Genomic DNA, 27,227 nt, shown 5'->3' with positions numbered 1-27,227 from the left:
CCTCCCTTAGTTCCCATTACTCTTGTTACTTGTTACTGGCTCTCAAATGTTTTAACTCAACTGTCACTTTCTGGAAGCCTTCCTTGAACTTTCCCTCTCCTATGTCTGTCTCCCCTTAATGTCTTAACACTTATTGGTCTTATTAGGCTTAAATACCACCTCTGTGTTTATTCCCAGAATTGCTCATGAGTACTCATTAGCACTTATTTTTGATTATTTGTCTCCCTGCCCAGTAGTTCCAGTTTCTGTATACACCATATCATCATCACCATCATCATAATAGTATTTAACATTTTACTATTTGCTAGACACTGTGATTAAATGTTTTAAGTTGCATTATCTTGTGTAGTCCTAAAAGGAACTCTTTGAAATATCATTAACTGTCATTTTCCTTGTGGGAAAAGTAAGGAGCAGTTGGTTAAGTATCATGCCCATGTGTAGGTAGCTTTTAAAAGGAAAAAGAATAATTTGAACCCAGGGATGAGCATGTGTAGGTAGCTAGTAAAAGGAAATACAATAATTTGAACTCAGAGATGAGCATGAGCTTCTTACTGTTCATGTTTTTATGAGATTTAAAAGTGAATGAACACAGATAAAGCATAAAAAGTAGCACCTGACACTTAGGATTTAGTAAATATTAGCTATCAAGTGGAGTTATTTGCTTTTTTTCATTGTATTTAAATAAGTAAATGCAATAATTTAGAAAAATATAAAATCAAAATAGTAAATGATAAAAATAAAATCATGAACAACTTCACCATTAGGAGATAAATTGCTTTTGAACTTTTTGTATGTTCTTTCCTTTAACATGCTCTATTTATATAACTTTTTAACTTGCCCTTTTTATTCTGTATTTTATGGATGTCCAAATTAGTAATAAATAAACAGCTGCATCATCATTTACAGTGGTTACATGGTATATCATTGTATCACCATAGTTTAATCTGTCACCTTTTGAATATTAAGGTTGTTTCCTAATGCATGTATGAGTGAGTGAGTGAGTCAGTGATAGTCACTCAGTCATGTACAACTCTTTGTGACTCCATGGACTGTAGCCCACCAGGCTCCTCTGTCCATGCATTTCTTCAGGCAAGAATACTAGAGTGGTAGCCATTCCCTTTACCACGGGATCTTCCCGACTCAGGGATCGAACTCGGGTCTCCTGCATTGCAAGCAGATTCTTTACTGTCTGAGCCACCAGGGAAGTGCTTCTAGTGCTTATCTATTACTAAAAAATGTAGCACTAAAACCCCTATATGTTCACCTTTGAGTGCTTGGGCAATAACAATTTTGATGGTCAACAAAAATTGATGATGACCAATATCAGTGAATCTATATTTGCATGAGTTTACCTCATTTTGGAGTATGTAATGGAGAAAAAAATAATTGTTACATATAATTTGTTTTCTTGGTACATATTTTCTATTAAGAAAATATCTATTTACAACTTTCTCTTTTAGAATTACAGAATGAAAACTTAAAAGAATCAAATGAGAAGCAGGATCATTTGACATCAGAACTAGAAAATATTAAAATGTCTTTGCAAAGAAGTGTGGTATGATTTAAAAACTGATTAATTTCTAATAACTCTTATACCATCAATCAGTCAACAAATATTTATTGAATGCTAGTACTATGTACAAGGTCTTGAAACTTCAAATAGAGGAGATAGAATCTCTAAGTGCTTATTGTTTAATAGAGACATTTGATAAAAACACATCAAAAATATAACTAAAATGCAAGACTATGCTAGGTATCAGCATGATTCAGGCAAAAATTCTACAATGTTTCTAAGAATTGAAAGAACCCTATGGACTGGATTGGTTAGGAAGACTCCATGGATAGGCTGGGACTATAGGTGGGCTTTGGAGCAATGATGAATTGAAATGAGTAGTGGATGGGGCACTCCAGATTGGTCCTTGTGGAGTAGAAGTGGTGAGAGGGTAAGGAGAGACCAGGATCAGAGGGGTGGTGGGGTGGGGTAAGGGGTGAGAGGCAGCAAATTACAGAAAGCAGATTAATTCAGCATTTTTTTTTCTTAAGCTCTTGGTTCATAGCTTTTGTTTGTACTTTATTTCATTTAGAATGCTCAAATGGCTTTAGAGGAAGATTTGCAGATAGCAACCAAAAATATATATCAACTCACTGGAGAAAAAGAAGCTCAAATGGAAGAATTTAATAAAGCTAAAGCTGCCCATTCATCTGTGGTTACTGAACTTAAAGCTACTATCTGCAACTTGAAAGAATTATTGACAACAGAACAGCAAAGGTAAAGTAACTGCTTATTTAGCTGAATAAAAAACAATTTACTTCTAACATTCAGTGCCATTTTCTATTCATTGTCAACTGACTTGTAATTCCTATAATACCTGTAACCAAGTATCTTTTTGTATATAAAGTGGGAACACATTTAAAGAGTTTGTATTGGGTAGGCAGGTATCCTAGGAAAAGAGAGAAGGTATTCTCTAGGATAGTTCCTGTGCATGCTTTTCATAGAGTTAAGCAATATAGATAAGCTTATAAGGACTGATGGAGTGATATGGCATATTTAGTTAAACTGTGGGTTATTTCATAAAAATAACTTCCTAGGTTGTTGATTTATCTTACTGGGGTCTGTAACTTTCATTCTGATATACAAATTTAGCAACTAGCCTGGTCCAGAGTAGGTAATCAAACATTTTAAATGAATCAATAAATATGGTTAGATATATATAAAATATTGATTTGTATTTTATTTAAATTGTTTTTCTAAAACTTGAGTTGAAAACCTCATCTGTTTTTCACTACTTTGTATTAAGGAAATGTTTATACAAAGTTGTGTTATGAGGCCTACATAGTTATCTTTGTCCCATTAGTATAAGGGTTAACTAAGTCTGGAGGATGAAAGAACAAACTTCTCTATGAAGTCTTGACCTGGGCCTAGCAGAGTTTCTTCTCTACTCCTTATGTATGGTGAGGGAAGAAAAGCTAGATTTTCTGGCCCATTTACTCTTGTGTATTCTTGATTGACCTATCCAGGTGATTTTCAGATTTTCAACTTTTAAGTGACCTTATATATCATTTGTTTTATAGATGAGGAAATGGAAAACTAAGGTGTTAAGTGAATTGTTTAATTCTCATATTTACATTGTCCCTAAGACAGAATTCAGTATAATAGTAGTTATATACTCAATCTCTTTCAAAGTTCTATGATGTATTAATTTGATTCTCATCAATAGCTAAGAGATAAATTATGATGATAAGCTGTGAGGTTTTACATAGATTTAATTAATATACAGCTATGTATGTATATTAGTAGTATATTATTTTGACATGTTACAGAATCCAGCCAAAGTAGATTGTCAAGAAATGTGTAATAATATAATGAATGAATCTATAATAAGCTATGTCGTTGCTGAATTGCACCAGTTTTAATTACTAGATGAACTATGACTAAAAAGATATTTTACACTGATTTTACATTTTACATTGAACTAATATGTTTTACAAGATTGGAAAAAAGTGAAGATGAATTGAAAGTACTTACCATGAAACTTCAGAAGAAATCAAGTGAACTGGGTAAGTTTTAGAGAATAAAATATGTACCTGATAATATTAGCCAATTTTAAAACCATCAACATTATTTCAGAATAAAATATAGTTTCTCCTCTGTCATTTACCAATAGTGATTATTTGATGACTGTTACTTTGATTTTTGAAATAGAAATTTAAATCTTAAGAAAGACTTATTCAGGTTCATTATGCAGCTCATAAATATCAAGAATTGTAAGGAGCCTAAGAAATATTTTTGTAGTTTTTTTTCTTATTTTAGGATCCATGGATCTTAATAATTCTTAGTGGGAAATGTCTATTACATTTTAATTGAATTTTGAAGTTGCATTGAGTAGTCATGTTGGATTATGAACTGTTTACAGGAAACCGTGCCCCTGTTTTATCACGTGATATTGTTAATATTCAATTTTCGTGGCCAAAAGTGAGAGATTTGTAGTTGTTTTGTGAATTTATGACCCTTTAATTAGCTAATTCTAAAAACCCTATATTTCATATTTACAAAACTTCATATCTACAATTGTGGAGAATTGGAAACATATATAAACATCTTTTTCCCCAGTTTGGGTGAAAACAATTATTTTTGTAAATTAAAATAAATCATGGATTGGCAGTTGTTTTTCTAGAAATCTCTATAACTTTCTGTAATCTTTATTATTAACTTTGAATATATTTGGTGCCTTTCTTTCATGGTTTTGCTTTTCTTCATTAATTGTTGATTCTTGATTACTCATCTAAGTGTTTGAGAATCCGTATTTACTTACGTGTTTGTTACAGTCTGATTCTTTTGACTATGGGAAGAGATGGGAGGTTCTGTAAGAAAGGGTGAGTTTTGTATTAAATAACTTGTCTTTTGGTTACAGAGGGGGCTTCCTGGGTGGCTCAAATGGTAAAGAATCTGCCTGCAATGCAGGAGACCCGGGTTTGATCTCTGAGTTGGGAAGATCCTCTGGAGAAGGGGATGGCTACCAACTCCAGTATTCTTGCCTGGAGAATTCCATGGACAGAAGAGCCTGGTGGGCTATAGTCCATGGGGTTGCAAAGAGTCGGACATGACTGAGTGACTAACACTTTGGTTATAGGGTATGCTTATGTTGCTTAGAGTTTACCAGCTATTGGGGTAGTGTCATGTCCCTTTGGCTCTAATTCCCAGAATGCTTGATTTAACCTGAGGTGTGGACTGTGTGGCTGGGCATGTGGATACCTGGTATAGTTGTTCACATAGCCTGATTGAATTAATATACGCTCTCCCCCTTCACTCCCCAAGGATTCTTCAGCATTTGAGTTTGTTAATATTAGACTGCCTTGTTTTGTTAATTTATATATATATATTTTTTTCTTCGCACTTTTTATTTTGTATTGGGGTATAGCTGATTATTCCCCAACATATGTTGAATCTGCCTGGAATGCAGGCAATGCAATGCAGTTTTGAATCTGACTGCAATGCAGGAGACCCTGGTTCGATCCCTGGGTTTGGAAGGTCCCTTGGAGAAGGGCTAGGCTACCCACTTGAGTATTCTTGGACTTCCCTTGTGTCTCAGCTGGTAAAGAATCCTCTTACAATACAGGAGACCTGGGTTTGATCCCTGGGTTAGGAAGAGCCGCTGGAGAAGGGACAGGCTACCCACTCCAGTGTTCTGGCCTAAAGAATTCCATGGACTGTATAGTTCATAGGGTCACAAAGAGCTGGACGTGACTGAGCGACTTTCACATAGCTGATTAACAATACTGTGATAGTTTCAGGTGAATAGCGAAGGGTCTCAGCAATACATATACATGTATCCATTCTCCCCTAAATCCCCTCCCATTCAGGTTGCCACATAAAAAAATATGGAATGCTTCACAAATTTGCATATCATCCTTACTCAGTAGCCATGCTAACCTTCCCTATGTTGTTCTAATTTTGGTATATGTGCTGCTGAAGCGAGCACTATATATATAATTTGTGGGATTGGAAGTGAGTGTGGACACATGCTCAGTCTGCTATCTTTAACCAATGATTGAGTTTTAAAAAATTAACCATTTTATCTAAAATGAATCTTTGTGGTTAAATGTGCATGTGACAGGTTTTTCTTTTAGACTCTATATTGTCATTTCATATTTTGTTGATTTTTCTTAGAGACTTTGGGTGGTTATTACAAGTTCCTTGTTTGTTTTTAAGGTACAGAGTCTGGGTAATTTTCAGTCAATCTGTTATGTCTCCAGTAATTAATAACCCTTCAGAGTGAGAAAGGGCAGTGTTTCAGGTATAATAAAATTTTAAGTGACAGCTAGACATCATTTGAGAACTTTAGAGATTTTTTTTTAATGTAAGAAAGAAAAAACAGGAGGTTTGAACTTTTTAATTCATTACCTTAATGCTGAATTCATGGAGATATAGAGGGAAAAGCATTCTAAATTGTTATTATTTAGGGTGACATGAAGGAAGGGTGTTGGTAAAGAAAACAAGAGTAAGAGTTAAGGAAACAGAAAATGTTAAGAATGCCAGGTCTTGAAAATTGAAGGGGGAGACAAGTAGAGAGTGGCTAAGAGTGTCAAATGCTGAAAGCTCCACAATGATAAGGACTGAGAATTTCACCACAAAATGGGTGTTGGTGATCTTTGAGATCATAATTTATTAATGAAGATGAGCTTTACTTTTGCATGGGATTAAGAAGGAACTATAGATAAATAATAAAAATGATAACAATAGATAATAACACCACTTTTGCATGGGATTAAGAAAGAAATATAGATAGATAACAAATGGGAATTTGGCTACAAAATAAAACAAGAAATTCAACAGTAGTGTGGCAAAGACAGAAAGGTCAATCATACTTTTTTACTTTGTATTCAAATAGATATTTAGATAGGATATGGGGAAACTGGAGATTCTGCTAGAGTCAATATATAGCAACTGAAGTCTTAAAGGAGATGGAAATGTTGATATCCAGAACAGTGGTCAGAGTTAGCTTGAGAAAATTGAATTAATTCTCCTTTTAAATTTGAAGATTGAAAGGCCGCATGTTTAGAAAATAGTGAGTTGAAGGTACAGGCACGTGCTGTGTGACTTCATTTTATATAGATCCATTGCTTATTTTGTTCAATGGATTTTGGGCTCATTTGGTTGTAGAATTAACTTTATAGAAATGGTACTACTAATATATGTCCATTATTATTTTGCATCTGATCCATTTGCACTTCCTCTATGCTTTACTGTGCTCTAACTGTATTATTTAATTAATTGATACATCAATTAATTAATTAATGCTTTTGAACTGTGGTGTTGGAGAAGGATCTTGCGAGTTCCTTGAACTGCAGGGAGATCCAACCATCAATCCTAAAGGAAATCAGTCCTGAATATTCATTGGAAGGACTGATGCTGAAGCTGAAACTCCAATACTTTGGCTACCTGATGCGAAGAACTGACTTATTTGAAAAGACCCTGTGCTAGGAAAGATTGAAGGAGGGAGGAGAAGGGGATGACAGAGGATGAGATGGTTGGATGGCATCACTGACTCAATGGACGTGAGTTTGAGTAAGCTGCGGGAGTTGGTGATGCACAGGGAGGCCTGGCGTGCTGCAGTCCTTGGGGTTGCAGAGTCAGACACGACTGAGCAACCAAACTGAACTGACTGAATTGTATTAATTCATCTCTTCTGGTTTTTCCTTTTCAAGTGCTATTCTTATTTCTTTTCTCTCCTTTCCTATTTTTTAAATCTACTTTTAACACATTTAAATTCTTTTGCTTTTTTTTTTTTTAGAAGAGATGACCAAGCTTAAGAATAACAAGGAAGTAGAACTTGAAGAATTGAAAAAAATCTTGGTAAGTATATAGGTTCTCTTATTTCTATATAGCAGTTACTTTTCAAAGTAGTATTAAATCCAATGACTTACTCTCATAAAGTTTTATGGTAGCTTTTTCAGCTAAAATATTTTTTAAAATTATATTTGGTTTTAGCAAAGCCTCATTTCTATCTCAATTTATATAGTACATTTTGATAACTGTCTTGATGAAAGTGTTTATATTATTTAAGCATGTGTTGATAGTACATATAAGTGAGATCAAATGTGTATATTTTATAACTGATTGTAAATTTTGTGTGTCTTTGATACCTTTGAGACACAAAGCTGCAATTTTGAGAAAGATATATATGATATATATTCAGTACCTATGTTTAGTGTTCAGGTAGAATCATATTTATTTAATGAATTTCTTAGGATAAGGCTTCATTGTGTTTTAATTGATTATAATGTGTAGATCATGGGTTGGTAAACTTTTTGTAAAGGACTGGATAGTAAATATTTTAGGCTTTGTGGCTATATAGAGAATGTTAATTTTCTCCTTCCCCTCCTTTTTTTTCTTCTTTTATTTTTAACAATCTTATAAAAACATAGGAAACATTTTAATTCAAGGGCCTGCAAAAGAAGATTGTGGGCTGACTTTGTCTTGGAGGCTGTAGTTTGCCACCTTTGCTTATAGAAGACAATATTGCTTATGATTACATTAGATACATTACATTAGATATTTGATTTTGGGTTTAACTTGTTACATCTCTACCTGATTTTGCAACTCCTAATTCTTCCATCTCTTGGGAAGCACTGTTCCCAAATGCTTATCCTTTCTTCAGCAGATTGCTTTCATTATTCTTGCAAACAATATTTGAATTTCTTTCAAATTTGATAATATAAACTTATACTTCAAGTCTAAGCTTAAATATTAATTCTTTAGAAATATTTCTTGACATTCTTAACTAGTTTAGTTCTCCATGTTGTTGTTTAGTCGCCAAGTCGTCCCCGACTTCACAACCCCAAGGACTACAGCATACCAGGCTTCCCTGTCCCTCACCATCTCCTGGAGTTTGCCCAAGTTCATATCCATTGAATCAGTGATGCCGTCCAACCATCTCATCCTCTATATTCCTCATCTCTTTCTGCCTTCAGTCTTTCCCAGCATCAGAGTCTTTTCCAATGAGTCAGCTCTTTGAATCAGGTGGCCAAAGTGTTGGAGCTTCAGCTTCACCATCAGTCCTTCCAATGTGCATTTCAGTGAGTATAGCAGTCTGAATTTTTCCTTTTATAGCACTTACCACAAAAGAAATTTATTTTGGTGTAATTATTTACAGCTTTATTTGCCCTTTAGAGTTTCCTTTATGTAGTACAGTAGATGGTACATAGTAGGTGGTCAGCAGATAAAACAGTGGAATGCTCCAATAAGAGCTAAGCACCCATGTCTTGGTTGCCCTGTAATCTCAGTACTTAGCACAGTGAATGACAATTTGTAAGCATTTTACAAATATTCATTGGATAAATTAACACTATAGTATTACTTTTACATTCCCACATGGACAAGGTTTGGTTTAGGGCTTTGTTCTATTTGAGCAGCAATAGACATAGTTAATAGGACTTCTCTAGTAGCTCAGCTGGTAAAGAATCTGCCTGCCATGCAGGAGACCCTATTTCGATTCCTGGGTTGGGAATATCCCCTGGAGAAGGGATAGGCCACCCACTCCAGTATTCTTGGGCTTCCCTTGTGGCTCAGCTGGTAAAGAATCTGCCTGCGATGTGGGAGACCTGGGTTTGATCCCTGGGTTGGGAAGATCCCCTGGAGGTCATGGCAATACACTCCAGTATTCTTTCCTGGAGAATCCCCATGGACAGAGGAGCCTGGTGGGCTACAGTCCATGGGATTGCAAGGAGTTGGACATGACTGAGCTCCTAGTCTTGTTTTTGTTGACTGTATGGAGTTTCTCCATCTTTGGCTGCAAAGAATATAATCAGTCTGAATTTGGTGTTGACCGTCTGGTGATGTCCGTGTGTAGAGTTGTCTCTTGCATTGTTGAAAGAAGGTGTTTGCTATGACCAGTGTATTCTCTTGGCAAAACTCTGTTAGCCTTTGCCCTGCTTCATTTTGTACTCCAAGGCCAAGCTTGCCTGTCACTCCAGGTATCTCTTGACTTCCTACTTTTGCATTCCATCCCCCTGTGATGAAAAGGATATCTTTTTTAGGTGTCAGTTCTAGAAGGATTTGTAGGTCTTCATAGAACTGGTCAACTTCAGTTTCTTTGGCATCAGTGGTTGGGGCATAGACTTGAATTACTGTGATGTTGAATGGTTTGCCTTGAAAACAAACAGATCATTCTGTTATTTTTGAGATTGTACCCAAATACTGCATTTCAGACTCTTGTTGACTATAAGGTCTGCTACATTTCTTCTAATGGATTGTTGCCCACAGTAGTAGATATAATGGTCCTCTGAATTAAATTCTCCCTTTCCTGTCTATTTTAGTTTACTGATTCCTAAGGTTTTGATGTTCACTCTTGCCATCTCCTGCTTGACCACATCCAATTTACGTTGCTTCATGGGCCTAACATTCTAGGATAGGATGCAATACTGTTCTTTACCCTATTGGACTTGACTTTCATCACCAGACACATACACAGCTGAGTGTCATTTCCACTTTGGCCCAGCCACTTCATTCTTTCTGGAGCTATTAGTAATTGCCCTCTGCTCTAACCAAGTAGCACATTGGACACCTTCTGATCTGGGCGGGGAGGGGCTCATCTTCTGGTGTAGTATCTTTTTGTGTTTTCATACTGTCCATGGGGTTTTCTAGGCAAAAACACTGGAGCTGGGTGACATTTCTCTTCTCACGGGACGACTTTTTTGTCAGAACTCTTTACTGTGGCCTGTCTGTTTTGGGTCACCTTGCACAGCATGACTCATAGCTTCTTTGAGTTATGCAAACCCCTTTGCCAAGACAAGGCTGTGATCATGAAATAATCACACTTAAATTCAAATAGTCATTCAAAGGTAATAATACAATGGTGTCAAGGACAATAAAGGGTTAGTTCACATTGTAATTAGATTTGAACAATTTAGGGGCTTCCCAAGTGACTATCTGGTAAAGAATCTGCCAGTGCAGGAGGGCACAGGACATGTGGGTTCAGCCTTGAGTCTGGAAGATCCACTGGAGGAGGAAATGGCAACCTACTCCAGTATTCTTGCTTGGACAATCCCATGGACAGAGAAGCCTGATAGATTCACAAAGAGTTGGATACAACAGAGTGACTGAGCACAAACTATTTCAAGAATTTAGGAGAGGCTTTTTTGAAAAATTAAAGATTGAATTGAAATCCAGAGAAGGACAAGAAGTGTTGTCAGGTAGGAGAAATTTTATATACAAAGATCCTTTGATAGGAAGGAGTACAGTGAATACAACCTGGAATGAAAGGAAGAGTGTGGTGCAAGATGAGGCTCGAGAGGTGTAGGAGTCTAGTAATTCATGGCCATTTAAATAATATCAGCAGAATTTTTATTCTAATTGTAATGAGAAGCTGTAAAGAATTTTAGCAGAGAATGGCTCGGTCAGATTTGCATTTTGAAAGGCTCATTTGGTTTGCAGTACAGAGAATAGAATATATTAAGATAGAACAGTTAAAAATAGTCAGTCATAGGATTCAGAGAAGAGAACTTAGGCTGGGAGATCATGGTGGTAGTGAGGAATAAATGGATGGTTTTGAAAGATATTTAAGATTTAAACACTTTGGATTGATGTAGAATTATAATACCATTGTTGAAAAGACTCTTCTTTTTCTTTGTGTATGTATTTACTGTTTATTTATTTTTGTCATACCGGGCGGCTTGCGGGATCTTATTTTCCCAACCAGGGATTGAACCCATGCTCTTGGCAGTATCAAGTGCTAACCACTAGACTTCCAGGGAATTCCCAAGAGACTCCTTTTTGTGTTGAGTTACTTTTGCATGTTTATTTAAAAAATTGATTATATATATGCAGGTCTATTCTGGGGCTAGTTCTGTTTCATTGATTTTTGTTGTTTAGCCATTCACCAGTGTTTGGCTTACTGTAGCTTTTTATAGTGAGTCTTAGATTTGGGTAGTGTGATTCCTCCAGCTTTATTATTCTTTTGAATTTAATTTTTTGGGATGTAGTCTGATTACATTGAAGCAGTTACTCTAAAGTCTGTCCTTGGAGCAAGTGCACACACACGTGCATAAGCGCACACATGATTCTTACTAATTTATGCACACGCACCGTATCCAGCTGAATGAATCCCTTTTCTCTTGCCTTCTATGATTTTCCTTCTTTCACTTCCCTTCCTCACCATCACCCTTCCATCAGACACTGCCTCAGCCTAGCTATTGCCATCCATTTCACCTGAATCCCATCCTGATTTCTCTTTTTCCCCAAGGCAGACTCCTCGGTTGTAGGGGTAAGAGGGAAATGACTCTGAGATTACCCTGTGTATATAATTTTATTTTAAAAATCTAATTGTACTTTATTTTTATTCCAGTTTTCTTGAGATTTGTCACACAGCAATATATAAGTTTAAGGGGTACAAAATAATGATTTGACTTACATACATCATAATACATTTACATCCATCATCTCAGACAAATATAGATTAAAGAGATAGAAAAAACATTTTCCTTGTGATGAAAACTCTTAAGATTTATTCTCTTAACAGCTCTCATATATAACATATAGCAGTTTTAATTATATCATATTGTGCATTACATCACTAGTACTATTTATTTTATAAATGAAAGTTTGTACCTTTTGACAGCTTCATCCAACCTATCATCCCCTCTTGTTTCCCCCACTTCCATAACTATAAATCTGATCTCTTTTTTTAAGAGTTTATTTTTGAAGTATAAGTGACCTAAAACACTTTGTTAGTTCCTGTCACACACCAGTGATTTTATATTTATAAACATTTCAAAATGATTACTGTGATAAGTCTAGTTACAACATGTCACCACACAAAGCTATTACATGGGTATTGACCATATTATCTTCCCATGTTGTGCTAGTGGTAAAGAACCTGCCTGCCAGTGTAGGAGACATAAGAGATGCAGATTTGATCCCTGGGTTAGGAGGATCCACTGGAGGAGGGAATCCAGTATTCTTGCCTGGAGAATCCCATGGACAGAGGAGCCTGGTGGGCTACAGTCCATAGGGTTGCAAAGAGTCAGACACAGCTGAAGTTACTTAGCATACATTCTTCACATTGTACATTTCATACCTGTGACTTATTTATTTGCAACTGAAAGTTTGTACTTCTTAGTCTCCCTTGCCTGCCTTCTTTCCAACCCTTAAATATTTAATCCATTTGAATGTATTTTTGTGCATGATGTGAGTGAGTAATCCAGTTTGATTCTTTTGCATGTAGCTGTCCAGTGTTCCCCATACCATTTATGAAATAAGCTGTCTTCTCTCCATTGTATTTCTTGCCTCTTTTGTTGTACATTAATTATATTGTAGTATGGTGGAAAGTGCCATTGGTATTTTGATAGGAATGCAATGAATCTGTGGATTGCCTTGAGTAGTATGGTCATTTTAACATTAATTTATTTCCCTTTATTTTTATTAGTTGAAGGCTAATTACTTTACAGTATTGTAGTGGTTTTTTGCCATACATTGACATGAATCAGCCATGGATTTATATGTGTTCCCCATCCTGAACCCCCCTCCCACCTCCCTCCACATCCCATCCCTCTGGGTCTTCCCAGTGCACCAGCCCCGAGCACTTGTCTCATGCATCTAACCTGGATTGGCAATCTGTTTCACCCTTGATAATATACATGTTTCAATGCTATTCTCCCAGATCGTCCCACCCTCGCCTTCTCCCATAGAGTCCAAAAGTCTGTTCTATACATCTGTGTCTCTTTTTCTGTCTTGCATATAGGGTTATCGTTACCATCTTTCTGAATTCCATATATATGCGTTAGTATACTGTATTGGTGTTTATCTTACTGGCTTACTTCACTCTGTATAGTGGGCTCCAGTTTCATCCATCTCATTAGAACTGATTCAAATGTACTCTTTTTAATGGCTGAGTAATATTCCATGGTGTATATGTACCACAGTTTTCTTATCCATTCATCTGCTGATGGGCATCTAGGTTGCTTCCATGTCCTGGCTATTGTAAACAGTGCTGCTATGAACACTGGGGTACACGTGTCTCTTTCAGATCTGGTTTCCTCAGTATGTATGCCCAGGAGTAGGATTGCTGGGTCATATTGCAGTTCTATTTCCAGCTTTTTAAGGAATCTCCACACTGTTCTCTATAGTGTCTGTACTAGTTTGCATTCCCGCCAACAGTGTAAGAGGGTTCCCTTTTCTCCACACCCTCTCCAGCATTTATTACTTGTAGACTTTTGGATAGCAGCCATCCTGACTGGCGTGTAATGGTACCTCATTGAGGTTTTGATTTGCATTTCTCTAATAATGACTGATAATGAGCATCTTTTCATGTGTTTGTTAGCCATCTGTATGTCTTCTTTGGAGAAATGTCTGTTTAGTTCTTTGGCCCATTTTTGATTGGGTCATGTATTTTTCTGGAATTGAGCTGGAGGAGTTGCTTGTATATTTTTGAGATTAATCCTTTGTCTGTTGCTTCATTTGCTATTATTTTCTCTCAATCTGAGGGCTGTCTTTTCACCTTGCTTATAGTTTCCTTTGTTGTGCAAAAGCTTATAAGTTTCATTAGATCCAATTTGTTTATTTTTGCTTTTATTTCCAACATTCTGGGAGGTGGGTCATAGAGGATCCTGCTGTGATTTATGTTGGAGAGTGTTTTGCCTATGTTCTCCTCTAGGAGTTTTATAATTTCTGGTCTTACATTTAGATCTTTAATCCATTTTGAGTTTATTTTTGTGTATGGTGTTAGAAAGTGTTCTAGTTTCATTCTTTTACAAGTGGTTGACCAGTTTTCCCAGCATCACTTGTTAAAGAGGTTGTCTTTTCTCCATTGTATATCCTTGCCTCCTTTGTCGAAGATAAGGTGTCCATAAGTATATGGATTTATCTCTGGGCTTTCTATTCTGTTCCATTGATCTATATTTCTGTCTTTGTGCCAGTACCATACTGTCTTGATGACTGAGGCTTTGTAGTAGAGTCTGAAGTCAGGCAGGTTGATTCCTCCAGTTCCATTCTTCTTTCTCAAGATTACTTTGGCTATTTGAGGTTTTTTGTATTTCCATACAAATTGAAACTATTTGTTCTAGTTCTGTGAAAAATACCATAGGTAGCTTGATAGGGATTGCATTGAATCTATAGATTGCTTTGGGTAGTATAGCCATTTTGACAATATTGATTCTTCCAATCCTTGAACATGGTATATTTCTCCATCTGTTTGTGTCCTCTTTGATTTCTTTCATCAGTGTTTTATAGTTTTCTATGTGTAGGTCTTTTGTTTCTTTAGGTAGATATACTCCTAAGTATTTTATTCTTTTTGTTGCAGTGGTGAATGGTATTGTTTCCTTAATTTCTCTTTCTGTTTTCTCATTGTCATTGTTAGTGTATAGGAATGCAAGGGATTTCTCTGTGTTAATTTTATATCCTGCAACTTTACTATATTCGTTGATTAGCTCTAGTAATTTTCTGGTAGAGTCTTTAGGGTTTTCTATGTAGAGGATCATGTCATCTGCAAAGAGCCTCAGTTTCACTTCTTTTCCTATCTGGATTCCTTTTTCTTTTTCTGCTCTGATTGCTGTGGCCAACACTTCCAAAACTATGTTGAATAGTAGTGGTGAGAGTGGGCACCCTTGTCTTGTTCCTGATTTTAGAGGAAATGCTTTCAATTTTTCACCATTGAGGATAATGCTTGCTGTGGGTTTGTCATATATAGCTTTTATTATGTTGAGGTATGTTCCTTCTATTCCTGCTTTCTGGAGAGTTTTAATCATAAATGGATATTTAATTTTGTCAAAGGCTTTTTCTGCATCTATTGAGATAATCATATGGTTTTTATCTTTCAATTTGTTAATGTGGTGTATCACATTGATTGATTTGCGGATATTAAAGAATCCTTGCATTCCTGGGATAAAGCCCACTTGGTCATAGTGTATGATTTTTTTAATATGTTGTTGGATTCTGTTTGCTAGAATTTTCTTAAGGATTTTTGCATCTATGTTCATCAGTGATATTGGCCTCTAGTTTTCTTTTTTTTGTGGCATCTTTGTCTGGTTTTGGAATTAGGGTGATGGTGGCCTCATAGAATGAGTTTGGAAGTTTACCTTCTTCTGCAATTTTCTGGAAGAGTTTGAGTAAGATAGGTGTTAGCTCATCTCTAAATTTTTGGTAGAATTCAGCTGTGAAGCCATCTGGTCTTGGGCTTTTGTTTGCTGGAAGATTTCTGATTACAGTTTCGATTTCCTTGCTTGTGATGGGTCTGTTAAGATCTTCTGTTTCTTCCTGGTTCAGTTTTGGAAAGTTATCCTCTTCTAAGAATTTGTCCATTGCTTCCAAGTTGTCCATTTTATTGGCATAGAGCTGCTGGTAGTAGTCTCTTATGATCCTTTGTATTTCAGTGTTGTCTGTTGTGATCTCTCCGTTTTCATTTCTAATTTTGTTAATTTGGTTCTTCTCCCTTTGTTTCTTAATGAGTCTTGCTAATGGTTTGTCAATTTTGTTTATTTTTTCAAAAAACCAGCTTTTAGCTTTGTTGATTTTTGCTATGGTCTCTTTAGTTTCTTTTGCATTTATTTCTGCCCTAATTTTTAAGATTTCTTTCCTTCTACTAACCCTGGGGTTCTTCATTTCTTCCTTCTCTAGTTGCTTTAGGTGTAGAGTTAGGTTATTTATTTGACTTTTTTCTTGTTTCTTGAGGTAAGCCTGTAATGCTATGAACCTTTCACTTAGCACTGCTTTTACAGTGTCCCATAGGTTTTGGGTTGTGTTTTCATTTTCATTCATTTCTATGCATGTTTTGATTTCTTTTTAAATATATTCTATGATTTGTTGGTTATTCAGAAGCGTGTTGTTTAGCCTCCATATGTTTGGATTTTTAATAATTTTTTTCCTGTAATTGAGATCTAATCTTACTGCACTGTGGTCAGAAAAGATGACTGGAATGATTTCAACTTTTTTTAATTTACCAAGACTAGATTTATGGCCCAGGATGTGATCTATTCTGGAGAAGGTTCTGTGTGCACTTGAGAAAAAGGTGAAGTTGATTGTTTTGGGGTGAAACGTCCTATAGATGTCAATTAGGTCTAGCTGGTCCATTGTGTCATTTAAAGTTTGTGTTTCCTTGTTAATTTTCTGTTTAGTTGATCTATCCATAGATGTAAGTGGCGTATTAAAGTCTCCCACTATGATTGTGTTACTGTTAATTTCCTCTTTCATACTCGTTAGCATTTGCCTTACATATTGCGGTGCTCCTATATATTTATAATTGTTATATCTTCTTCTTGGATTGATCCTTTGATCATTATGTAGTGTCCTCTTTGTCTCTCTTCACAGCCTTTATTTGAAAGTCTATTTTATCTGATATGAGTATTGCGACTCCTGCTTTCTTTTGTTCTCCATTTGCGTGAAATATTTTTTTCCAGCCCTTCACTTTTAGTTTGTATGTGTCCCTTGTTTTGAGGTGGGTCTCTTGTAGACAGCATATATAGGGGTCTTGTTTTTGTATCCATTCAGCCAGTCTTTGTCTTTTGATTGGGGCATTCAACCCATTTACATTTAAGGTAATTATTGATAGGTATGGTTCCTTGCCATTTATTTTGTTGTTTTGGGTTCATGTTTATACAACCTTTCTGTGTTTCCTGTCTAGAGAAGCTCCTTTAACATTTGTTGAAGAGCTGGTTTGGTGGTGCTGAATTCTCTCACCTTTTGCTTGTCTGTAAAGCTTTTGAGTTCTCCTTCATATCTGAATGAGATCCTTGCTGGGTACAGTAATCTATGTTGTAGGTTATTCTCTGTCATTACTTTAAGTATGTCCTGCCATTCCCTTCTGGCCTGAAGGGTTTCTATTGATAGATCAGCTGTTATCCTTATGGGAATCCCTTTGTGTGTTAGTTGTTTCTCCCTTGATTCTTTTAATATTTGTTCTTTGTGTTTGATCTTTGATAATTTGACTAATATGTGTCTTGGGGTATTTCGCCTTGGGGTTATCCTGTTTGGGACTCTCTGGGTTTCTTGGACTTGGGTGGTTATTTCCTTCCCCATTTTGGGGAAGTTTTCAGCTATTATCTCCTCAAGTATTTTCTCATGGCCTTTCTTTTTGTCTTCTTCTTCTGGGACTCCTATGATTCGAATGTTGGGGTGTTTCACATTGTCCCAGAGGTCCCTGAGGTTGTCCTCATTTCTTTTGATTCTTTTTTCTTTTTTCCTCTCTGCTTCATTTATTTCCACCATTTTATCTTCTACGTCACATATCCTATCTTCTGTCTCTGATATTCTACTCTTGGTTTCATCCAGAGTGTTTTTGATCTCATTTATTGCATTATTCATTTTTAATTGACTCTTTTTACTTCTTCTAGGTCCTTGTTAAACATTTCTTGCATCTTCTCAGTCCTTGTCTCCAGGCTATTTACCTGTAACTCCATTTTGTTTTCAAGATTTTGGATCATTTTTATTATCATTATTCTAAATTCTTTTTCAGGTAGATTCCCTATCTTCTCCTCTTTTGTTTGACTTGGTGAGCATTTTCCGTGTTCCTTTACCTATTGCGTATTTCTCTGCCTTTTCATCTTGTTTAGATTGCTGTGTCTGGAGTGGGCTTTCTGTATTTTGGTGGTCTCTGGTTCCTTTTTATTGTGGAGGATTCACCCAGTGGGTGGGGTTGGATGATTGGCTTGTCAAGGTTTCCTGGTTAGGGAAGCTTGCGTCGGTGTTGTGGTGCATGGAACTGGATTTCTTCTCTCTGGAGTGCAATGGAGTGTCCAGTAATGAGTTTTGAGATGGGTCTATGTGTTAGGTGTGAGTTTGGGCAGCCTGTATGTTGACGCTCAGGTCTATGTTCCTGTGTAGCTGAAGAACTTGCGTGGTATTCTTGCTCAGTAGCTTATTGGCTCTTGGGTGGTGGTTGGTTTCAGTGAAGGCATGGAGGCTTTTGGATGGCCTCTTATTATTTAATGTTCCCTGTAGTCAGGAGTTTTCTGGTGTTCTTAGGTTTTGGGCTTAAGTCTCCTACCTCTGGATTTCAGTTTTATTCTTCCAGTAGTCTCAAGACTTCTCCAACTATACAGCACTGATAATAATACTTCTAGGTTAATGGTGAAAAGATTCTCCACCATGAGGGACAACCAGAGAGGTTCAGAGAGTTACATGAAAAAGAGGAGAGGGAGGAGGGAGATAAAGATGAGCAGGAGGAGAAAAGGGGGGACTCAAGTGGAGAGAGACAGATCTACACAGTTGTCTGTTCCCAGAGTGTTCTCGGTAGCCCAGATGCCCACAAAAATTCACAGAATTGGATTGGGAAGAGAAGGGGAAAGGAGGAAATATAGAGGTGTTCTGAGGTAGAAAACAGAGTCAAAAGTGGTAGAGAGTAATCAACACACTTCTGAATAAAAATGGGAACTGAATATTGGATTCTTAAATGTCCAAAATTTATATCACATACGGAAAAACAAAGATTAAAAATCTAGAGTAGAGGTTAGAGTCTTAAAAATACAATATTTAAAGGAAAAACAAAAAATTTGAGAAATATATATGAAGTTCGGTTTAAAAATAGGGCTTCCCTTTTTTTTTTTTGCAAGGTTATAGTTAAATGAAAATGAAAATTAAGGAGTAATAGAGGACTTTAAAAGAAAATAAAAGAAAAAAAAAGGAAAAAAACAAGAAAATTGTAAAAATATATGAAAATGAAAGTTAAAGAGTAGTGGAGTAATATGGAATTTCAAAAGAAAATAAAAGAGAAGAAATGAAAAAGGAAAAAAAAAGTTTTTTTTAAATTAAAAGAAAAAAAGGTAAAAATATATCTAGGAATTTCTCTGGAGCTGTTGTGGTCAGTGTGGGTTCAGTTCAGTTCAGATAGCTCCTCGTTCCAGCTTACACTTCTCGATATCTATAGGCCCCTTCTGGTGTAGTCGGTGTTACCTACAGGGATTTTAATCTGGTGCATTGGTCCCTTCTGAAGCAGTTCCCTTTGTTTATTTGGTTTCTGTTTGCCGGTCTCTTCAGTGTCTAATTTCCGCCCTGACACAGGCGGGCAGAGGTGGTCTCTTGTTAAGGTTCGCTAGTTCAGTAGTGCTGCGGGGAGCGAGGGGCGCTGCAGACAGATATCGCTGTGTGTGGGTAGCACTCACAATGTTCCGGCCACACTGGGTTTGTCCCCGCTCATGGGTGCGTGTGCTTTCCCCGTCTAGACTGCTCAGGCTCCTGAGTCTATATGGAGCGGGCCCTGTGTTGCATGCGGTTCCAGTTTTCGGGTATTCCACAAAAGCGCGGACTCGGTTGAGCCTGCGTTTTGTGCCTTCCCCACCCGAGCAGCTCAGGCAGCCAGGAGCTTGACGGGTGCATTCTCCCCGGGTGCGGTGTGCCTTCTCCCCTCCGCGACCCCAGCCTCAGTTTCCGCCCGCGTCAGTCGGGTGTGTGCGCCTTGTGTTTAGCCGTGACCCTCCCTGCGGATGTCGACCATCCAGAATCTCAGGAAGTCTTTGGTTAGAAACTGAAGGCCTGTTTGCAGTGTGGTAGGGGATGCCGTTTCTGGGGCTGAGTTTGCCCCTTTCCCCTCCCCCTTGCCTCCGGCGGGGATCAGTCCTTTGTTCTGCGAACGGCCGGCAGTGTGTTCGGGCCGGTTAATTTTCTCTCTCTCTCTTGCTATCTCACAGTTTAAGTTGCTATCTCACGAAAGCTCCCTCTGATTGCTCTCAGGGCCTTCGGGCCGGTTCTTACCCTAAGCAATGCCGCCCGCTCCTCTCCGTTCCGTCCCCACTTGCTGGTGGCGGATAGGGCGTCTGGGGTACTTTTCTGCTGGGAGTTGCTTTTAGGCACGTAATCTGTGGGTTTTATTTATTTTTCCTCCCAGTTATGTTGCCCTCTGAGATTTGAAGACTTCCCCCAGACCCGCCAGTGCGAGGGTCTCCTGGTGTTTGGAAACTTCCTGTATTGACTCCCTTCCTGGGACGGGTCTCCATCCCTAGCTCTTTTGTCTCTGTTTTTATCTTTTATTTTTGTCCTACCTCCTTTTGAAGACAATGGGCTGCTTTTCTGGGCTCCTGATGACCTCAGCTAGCGATCAGAAGTTGTTTTGTGAAGTTTGCTCAGCGTTCAATTGTTCTTTTGATGAATTTGTAGGGGAGAAAGTGGTCTCCTCGTCCTCTTCCTCCACCATCTTGGCTCCTCCCTCTCCTCGGTATTTTATTCTCTTTGATGTGACTGTAAATGGGGTTGTTTTCTTATTTTTTCCTTCTGATAGTTTGTTGTTAGTCCATAAAAATGTAACAGATTTCTGTGTATTAATTTTGTGCCTCCAACTTTACTGAAATTTTTGAGTTCTAGTAGGTTTTTGGCGGTGTTTTTTAGGATTTCCTGTTTATAGTATCATGTTATCTGCCAACAGTGACAATTTTATTTCTTCCTTTGTAATTTGGATTCCTTTTATTCCTTTTTCTTTTATGATAGATGTGGCTAGGATTTTCAATTCTATGTTAGATAGAAGTGGTAATAATGGGCATCCTTGTCTTATTGCTGATCTGAAAATCAATACTTTTAGCTTTTGACCATTGACTGTGATGTTAGCTGTGGGCTTGTTATATATGGTCTGTTATGCTGAGATATGTTCCCTCTATACTCACTTTCTGGGGAATTTTTAGCATAAATGGATATTGAATTTTGTCAAAAACTTTTTCTGCATCTACTGAGATGATCATATGATACTTATTCTTCAACTGGTTAATGTGGCATATCACATTGATTTGCAGATATTGAGCCCCCCTTGTATCTCTGGGATAAATCCCATTTGATCATGGTGTGTGATGCTTTTAATGTATTATCGAACTTTGCTGTTGTTCAGTTGCTCAGTTGTGTCCGTCTCTTTGTGTCCCTATGGACTGTAGCATGCCAGGCTTCCCTGTCCTTCACCATTTCCTGGATCTTGTTCGAACTCATGTTCATTGAGTCAGTGATACCATTCAACTATCTCTTCCTCTGTCATTCCCTTCTCCTTTTGCCTTCAATCTTTCCCAACATTAGGGTCTTTTCTAATGACTGGGCTCTTCACTTCAGGTGGCCAAAGTATTGGAGCTTCAGCTTCAGCATCAGTCCTTCCAGTGAGTATTCAGGATTGATTTCCTTTAGGATTGACTGTTTGATCTCCTTGCCATCCAAGGGACTCTCAAGAGTCTTCTCCAACACCAATTGATGCTTCAAAAGCATCAATTCTTTGGTGCTCAGCCTTCTTTGTGGTCCAGCTCTCACATCCATACATGACTACTGGAAAAACCATAGCTTTGACTACATAGACTTGGTTTGATTATATTTGCTGAGGATTTTTGTATCTAATTTCATCAATGATGTTGGTCTTCAATGTGACATCTTTGTCTGGTTTTGCGAATAGGGTAATACTGGCCTGGCAGAATTAGTTTGGAAGCGTTCCTCCCTCTGCAGTTTTTTGGACTTGATTGAGAAGGACAGGTTTAATTTCCCTTTAAATGTTTGGTAGAATTCATTTATGAAGCCATCTAGTCCTAGACTTTGTTGGAAATTTTTAAAATTAATAATTCAATTTCATTACTGGTAATTTGTTGGTTTATACTGTGTCTACCTGGTTCATGTTTAGAAAATTGTACATTTTTAAGGAATTTGTCATTTTCTTCTAGGATATCCATTTAATTGGCATTTAATTATTCATAGTAATCTTTCATGATCCTTTGTATTTCTGTGGTATTGGTTGTATTTCTTTTTTATTTCTGATTTTGTTGATTTGGGCCCTCTTTTTCTCTTGATGAACGAACCTCCTAAAGTTTATCAGTTTAATCTATCTTTTCACATAACCAGCTCATGGTTCTGTTGATCTTTTCTATCGTTGTTTTAGTCTCTCTTTAAAAATTTAGCTCTTGATTTTTTATGATTTTCTTTCTTCTAGTGACTTTTCTGTTTCCTTTGAGTGTCAGTTAGGTTATTTGAGATTTTTTTGTTGTTTCCTGAGAGGTAGACTTGTATCACAATAAACCTCCATCTTAGAACTGAGTTTGCTGCATTTCTTTGATTTTGGATTGTTGTTTTTTCATTTTTATTTGTCACCATGTATTTTCTGTTTTCTTCAGTGATCCATTGGTTGTTTGGTAGCTTATTGTTTAGTCTTCACATGTTTGAGGATTTTTTTCCCTTGTAGTTTTTTTCTTTGTAGTTGATTTTTAGACTCATAGTGTGGTCAGAAAAGATGCTTGATATGAATTGAATTTTCTTAAATTTACTGATATTTTTGTGGCCTGGCATGTGGTCTATCTTGAAAAATGTTCCATATATACTTTAAAAGAAAGTATATTCTACTGGTTTTGGATGGGATGTTCTTTATAAATATGTTAAATTCATTTGCTCGAATGTGTCATTTAAGGCCATTGGATTTCTGTCTGGATAATCTGTCTATTGATGTAAATGGGGTGTTAATGTTCCATATTATTGTGTTACTGTCAACTGCCCCCTCTGTGTCTGTGAATTTGCACTATGTATTTAGATACTTCTATATTGGTTGCATATATATTTGTAATTATTACATCATCTTTTTGATTAATCCATTGGTTATCATGTAATGTCCTTTGTCTTTTGTGAGAGTCTTTGTTTGATATAAGTGTTGTTATCCTGGCTTACTTTTGATTTAAATTTGCATGGAATACTTTTTTCCATCCCCTCACTTTTAGTCTGTGTCTTTAGAGCTGAGGTGAGTCTTTTATAGGAAGTGTGTGTGTGTGTTTGTGGGTATATATATATATATATATATATATATATATATATATGTATGTGTATATATATATATATATATTACATGTATGTATATATATATCTTTTTTTATGTTCACTCAGATACTCTTTGTCTTTTGTTGGGAGAATTTAGTCCCTTAGTCCATTTCACTTAAAGTGATTATTATTAGGTATGTTCTTATTGACATTTAAAATTTTTTTTGTTTGTTTTTTACAAAGTTAAACAGGTTTATTTTTGTAAAACCTATCAGAGCTTTATTTTTTGTTGTTGTTGAAGTATAGTTGATTTTACAAATTGTGCTACTTTGAGGTGTACAGCAGAGTGATTTAGTTTTTTTCAGATTGTATTCCATTGTAGGTTATTATAAGATACTGAATATAATTCCATGTGCTATACAGTATATCCTGTTGATTATTTGTTTTATTTGTAGTAGCTTGTATTTGTTAACCTCCTACCCCTAATTTGTCTCTCCTACTTCCTTCTCCCCTATGGTAACCATAAGTTTGCTTTCTATGTTTGTATGTTTCTGTCTTGTATATACATTCATTTGTATTATTTTTTAGATGCCACATATAAGTCATATGATATTTGTAGTTCTCTCGCTGACTTTTTTACTAAGGTCCATTCATATTGCTGCAGATGGCAGTATTTCATTCTTTTTTATGGCTGAGTAGTGTGTATGTGTGTAGACATCTCTTAATCCAATCATCTATTGATGGGCACTTGGGTTGCTTCTGGGTTTCCTTGTCTTGGCTGTTATAAATAGGGTGGCTGTAAACATTGGAGTACCTATATCATTTTGAGTTTGTGTTTTAGTTTTTTTGGATATGTGCCTGGAATGGAATTGCTTCAACATTTGGTAATTTATAGATTTTAGAGGAACCTCCATGCTGTTTTCCATAGTGGCTGCATCAATTTATTCCCACCAGCAGTGTACCAGGGTTCTCTTTTCTCCACATCCTTTCCAACATTTGTTATTTGTGGACTTTGATGACAGCTATTCTCATAGTTGTGAGGTGATATTTAGTTGTGTTTTTTATTTGCATTTCCCTACCAATTAGTTATGTTGAGTATTTTTTCATGTGCCTGTTAGCCATTTGGATGTCTTCTTTGGAAAAATGATTATACAGGTCTTCTGTCCATTTTTTGATTTGACTGGTACTTTTAATATTGAGTTCTATGAGCTGTTTGTATCTTTTGAATGTTAACTTCTTGTCAGTCTATCATTTGCAAATATTTTCTTCTGTTTTGTAGGTTGTCTTTTTGTTTACTAGATGGTTTCTTTTCCTGTGCAAAAGCTTTTAAGTTTACTTGGGTTTCATCTATTTATTTTTGTGTTTTTTGCCTTAGGGGCTGATCCAAGAAAATATTGCTTATGATTTATGTCAAAAAGTATCCTGCCTATGTTTTCCTCTAGGAATTTTATGGTTTCTAGTCTTACATTTAGGTTTTAATCTATTTTGCATTATTTTTATATATGGTGTTAGAGAATGTTTCTAACTTCATTATTTCACATGTAGTTGTCCAGTTTTTCCAGCACCAAAGAGACTGCCTTTTCTCTATCATACATTCTTGACCTCTTTATTATAGATTAATTGACAATAGGTGTGTGGATTTATTTCTGAGCTCCCTGTTTTGTTTCATTCATCTATGTGTCTAGTTTTGTGCCCATACCATACTGTTTTGATTACTTAGCTTTGTAATATCATCTGAAGTCATTGAGGATTATACCTCCAGCTTTGTTCTTTCCCCCCGCCCCCAGGATTGCTTGGCAACTCATGGTCTTTTGTGGCTCTCTATATATTCTAGGATTACTTGTTCTAGTTCTGTAAAAAATGTAATGGGTATTTTGATAGGGATTGTATTAAATCTGTAGATTGCATTGGATGATATGGAAATATTAATAATAATAATTCTTTCAATCTAAAAAGCATTTCTTTTTTTAAAGTATTTTAAATTGGAGGATAATTGCTTTATAATTTTGTGTTGGTTTCTGTCGTACAACAATGTGACTCAGCTGTAAATATACATATATCCCCTCCCTCTTAAATCTCCCTCCTGCCCTTCCCGTTCCACCTCTCTGAAGTGAAGTGAAGTCACTCAGTTGTGTCTGACTCTCTGCCACCCTGGGGACTGTAGCCCGCCAGGCTCCTCTGTCCATGGGATTCTCCAGGCAAGAATACTGGAGTGGGTTGCCATTTCCTTCTCCAAACTCTCTATTTTGTCACAAATCACTGGGCTGAGCTCCCTGTATTACACAGCAACTTTATTACTAGTTATCTGTTTTACACATGGTCATGTATATATTTCAGTGTTACTCTCTCAATTTGTCCCATGGTCTCCTTCTTCTGATGTGTCCACAAGTTCATTCTCTGTGTCTATGTCTCTGTTGCTGCCCTACAAATAGGTTCATCAGTACCATTTTCTAGATTCCATATATATGTGTTAATATTTATTTTTCTCTTTCTGACTTACTTCAGTCTGTATAAAGGCTCTAGGTTCATCAATCTCAGTTCAACTGAATGAAATTCATTCCTTTTTACGACTGAGTAATATTCTATTGTATATATACCACAATTTCTTTATACTTCTGTCGATGGACATCTAGGTTGCTTCCATGTCCTGGCTATTGTAAATAGTGCTGCAATGAACATGGGGGTACATGTGTCTTTCTGAATTATGATTATATGAGAATATCTGCCCAGTAGTGGGATTGCTGGGTCACGTGGTATTAATAGTTATATTCCTAGGTTTTTAAGGAATCTCCATACTGTTCTTCATAGTGGCTGTATCAATTTACATTTCCACCAACAGTGTAAAAGTGTTCCCTTTTCTCCACATCCTCTGTAACATTTATTGTTTTTAGAATTTGATGATGATGACCATTCTGACTGCTGTGTGGTGACACCTCATTGTGGTTTTGATTTGCTTTTCTCTAACAATGACCAGTATTGAATATCTTTTCATGTGTTTATTGGACATCTGAATATCTTCTTTGAAGAAATGTCTGTTTAAGTTTTCTGCCCATTTTTTTCCCCATTGGGTTGTATGTTTTTCTGATATTGAGCTTCCTGAGCTGCTTGTATATTTTAAAGATTAATGTTTTGTCAGTTCTTTCATTTGCAACTATTCTCTCCCATTGTGAGGGCCATCTTTTTAGCTTGTTTATACTTTACTTTGTGGTTAAAAAGCTTTAAAATTTAATTAGGTCACATTTATTTGTCTTTATTTCCATTACTCTAGGAGGTTGCTTATAGAGGATCTTTCTGTGACTTATGTCAAAGAATGTTCTGCCTATATTTTTTGCTAAGAGTTTTCTAGTTTCAGGCCTTACATTTAGGTCTTTAATCCATTTTGAGTTTATTTTTGTGTTTGGTGTTAGGAAGTGTTCTAATTTCATTCTTTTACACATACCTGCCATTTTTCTTAGCACCACTTATTGAAGAAGCTGTTTTATCTCCATTGTATATTATTGCCTCCCCATTGCCAAAGATAAGGTGTCCATTGGTGCATGGGTTTACCTCTGAGTTTTCTGTCTTGTTCCATTGATTTTTGTTTTATTGCCACTACCATGCTGTTCTGATGCTTGTAGCTTTATAGTATAGTCTGATGTCAGGAAGGATTATTCCTCCAGCTCCATTCTTCTTTCTCAAGACTGCTTTGGCTATTTGTGTTCCCTGGTGGCTCAGGTGGTAAAGAATTTGCCTGCAATGCAGGAGACCTGGGTTCGATCCCTGGGTTGGTAAGATCTCCTGGAGAAGTAGATGACAACCCACTCCATTATTCTTGCTTGGAGATTTCCATGGACAGAGGAGCCTGGTGGGCTACAGTCCATGGGATTTCAAAGAGTTGGACATGACTGAACGACTAACACACACACATACGAATTGTGAACTTTTTTGTTTTGGTTCTGTAAAAAATGCCATTGGTAATTTGATAGAGATTGCATTGACTCTGTAGACTGCTTTGGATAGTATAGTTATTTTCACAATATTGGTTCTTTCAATTCAGGAACATGATATA

The 27,227-nt window shown here is 36.6% G+C and overlaps 1 protein-coding gene and 1 non-coding gene across 14 annotated transcripts in view; one reads left to right on the top strand and one right to left on the bottom strand.

Moving 5' to 3' along the window:
- SYCP1 (synaptonemal complex protein 1) overlaps positions 1-27,227 on the top strand; it is a 171,445-nt gene that overhangs the window by 45,419 nt on the left and 98,799 nt on the right. For all 13 annotated transcript variants that reach the window (XM_020873721.2, XM_020873713.2, XM_070467258.1 and 10 more), the window contains 4 exons: positions 1,461-1,555; positions 2,085-2,269; positions 3,491-3,558; positions 7,293-7,354. In XM_020873721.2, coding sequence (XP_020729380.2) covers positions 1,461-1,555; positions 2,085-2,269; positions 3,491-3,558; positions 7,293-7,354 — 410 coding nt within the window. The remainder of the gene's footprint in view (positions 1-1,460; positions 1,556-2,084; positions 2,270-3,490; positions 3,559-7,292; positions 7,355-27,227) is intronic.
- On the bottom strand, positions 5,374-5,480 carry LOC139035327 (U6 spliceosomal RNA). The gene has a single exon (XR_011487997.1). It is a non-coding gene; the product is annotated as a U6 spliceosomal RNA (small nuclear RNA).

The sequence above is a fragment of the Odocoileus virginianus genome, chromosome 5, assembly GCF_023699985.2.
Source record: "Odocoileus virginianus isolate 20LAN1187 ecotype Illinois chromosome 5, Ovbor_1.2, whole genome shotgun sequence".
NCBI classification, from domain to species: Eukaryota; Metazoa; Chordata; class Mammalia; order Artiodactyla; family Cervidae; genus Odocoileus; species Odocoileus virginianus.
The sequence above is the reverse complement of the archived record's forward strand: the minus strand, read 5'-3'. Positions and strand labels throughout refer to the sequence as shown.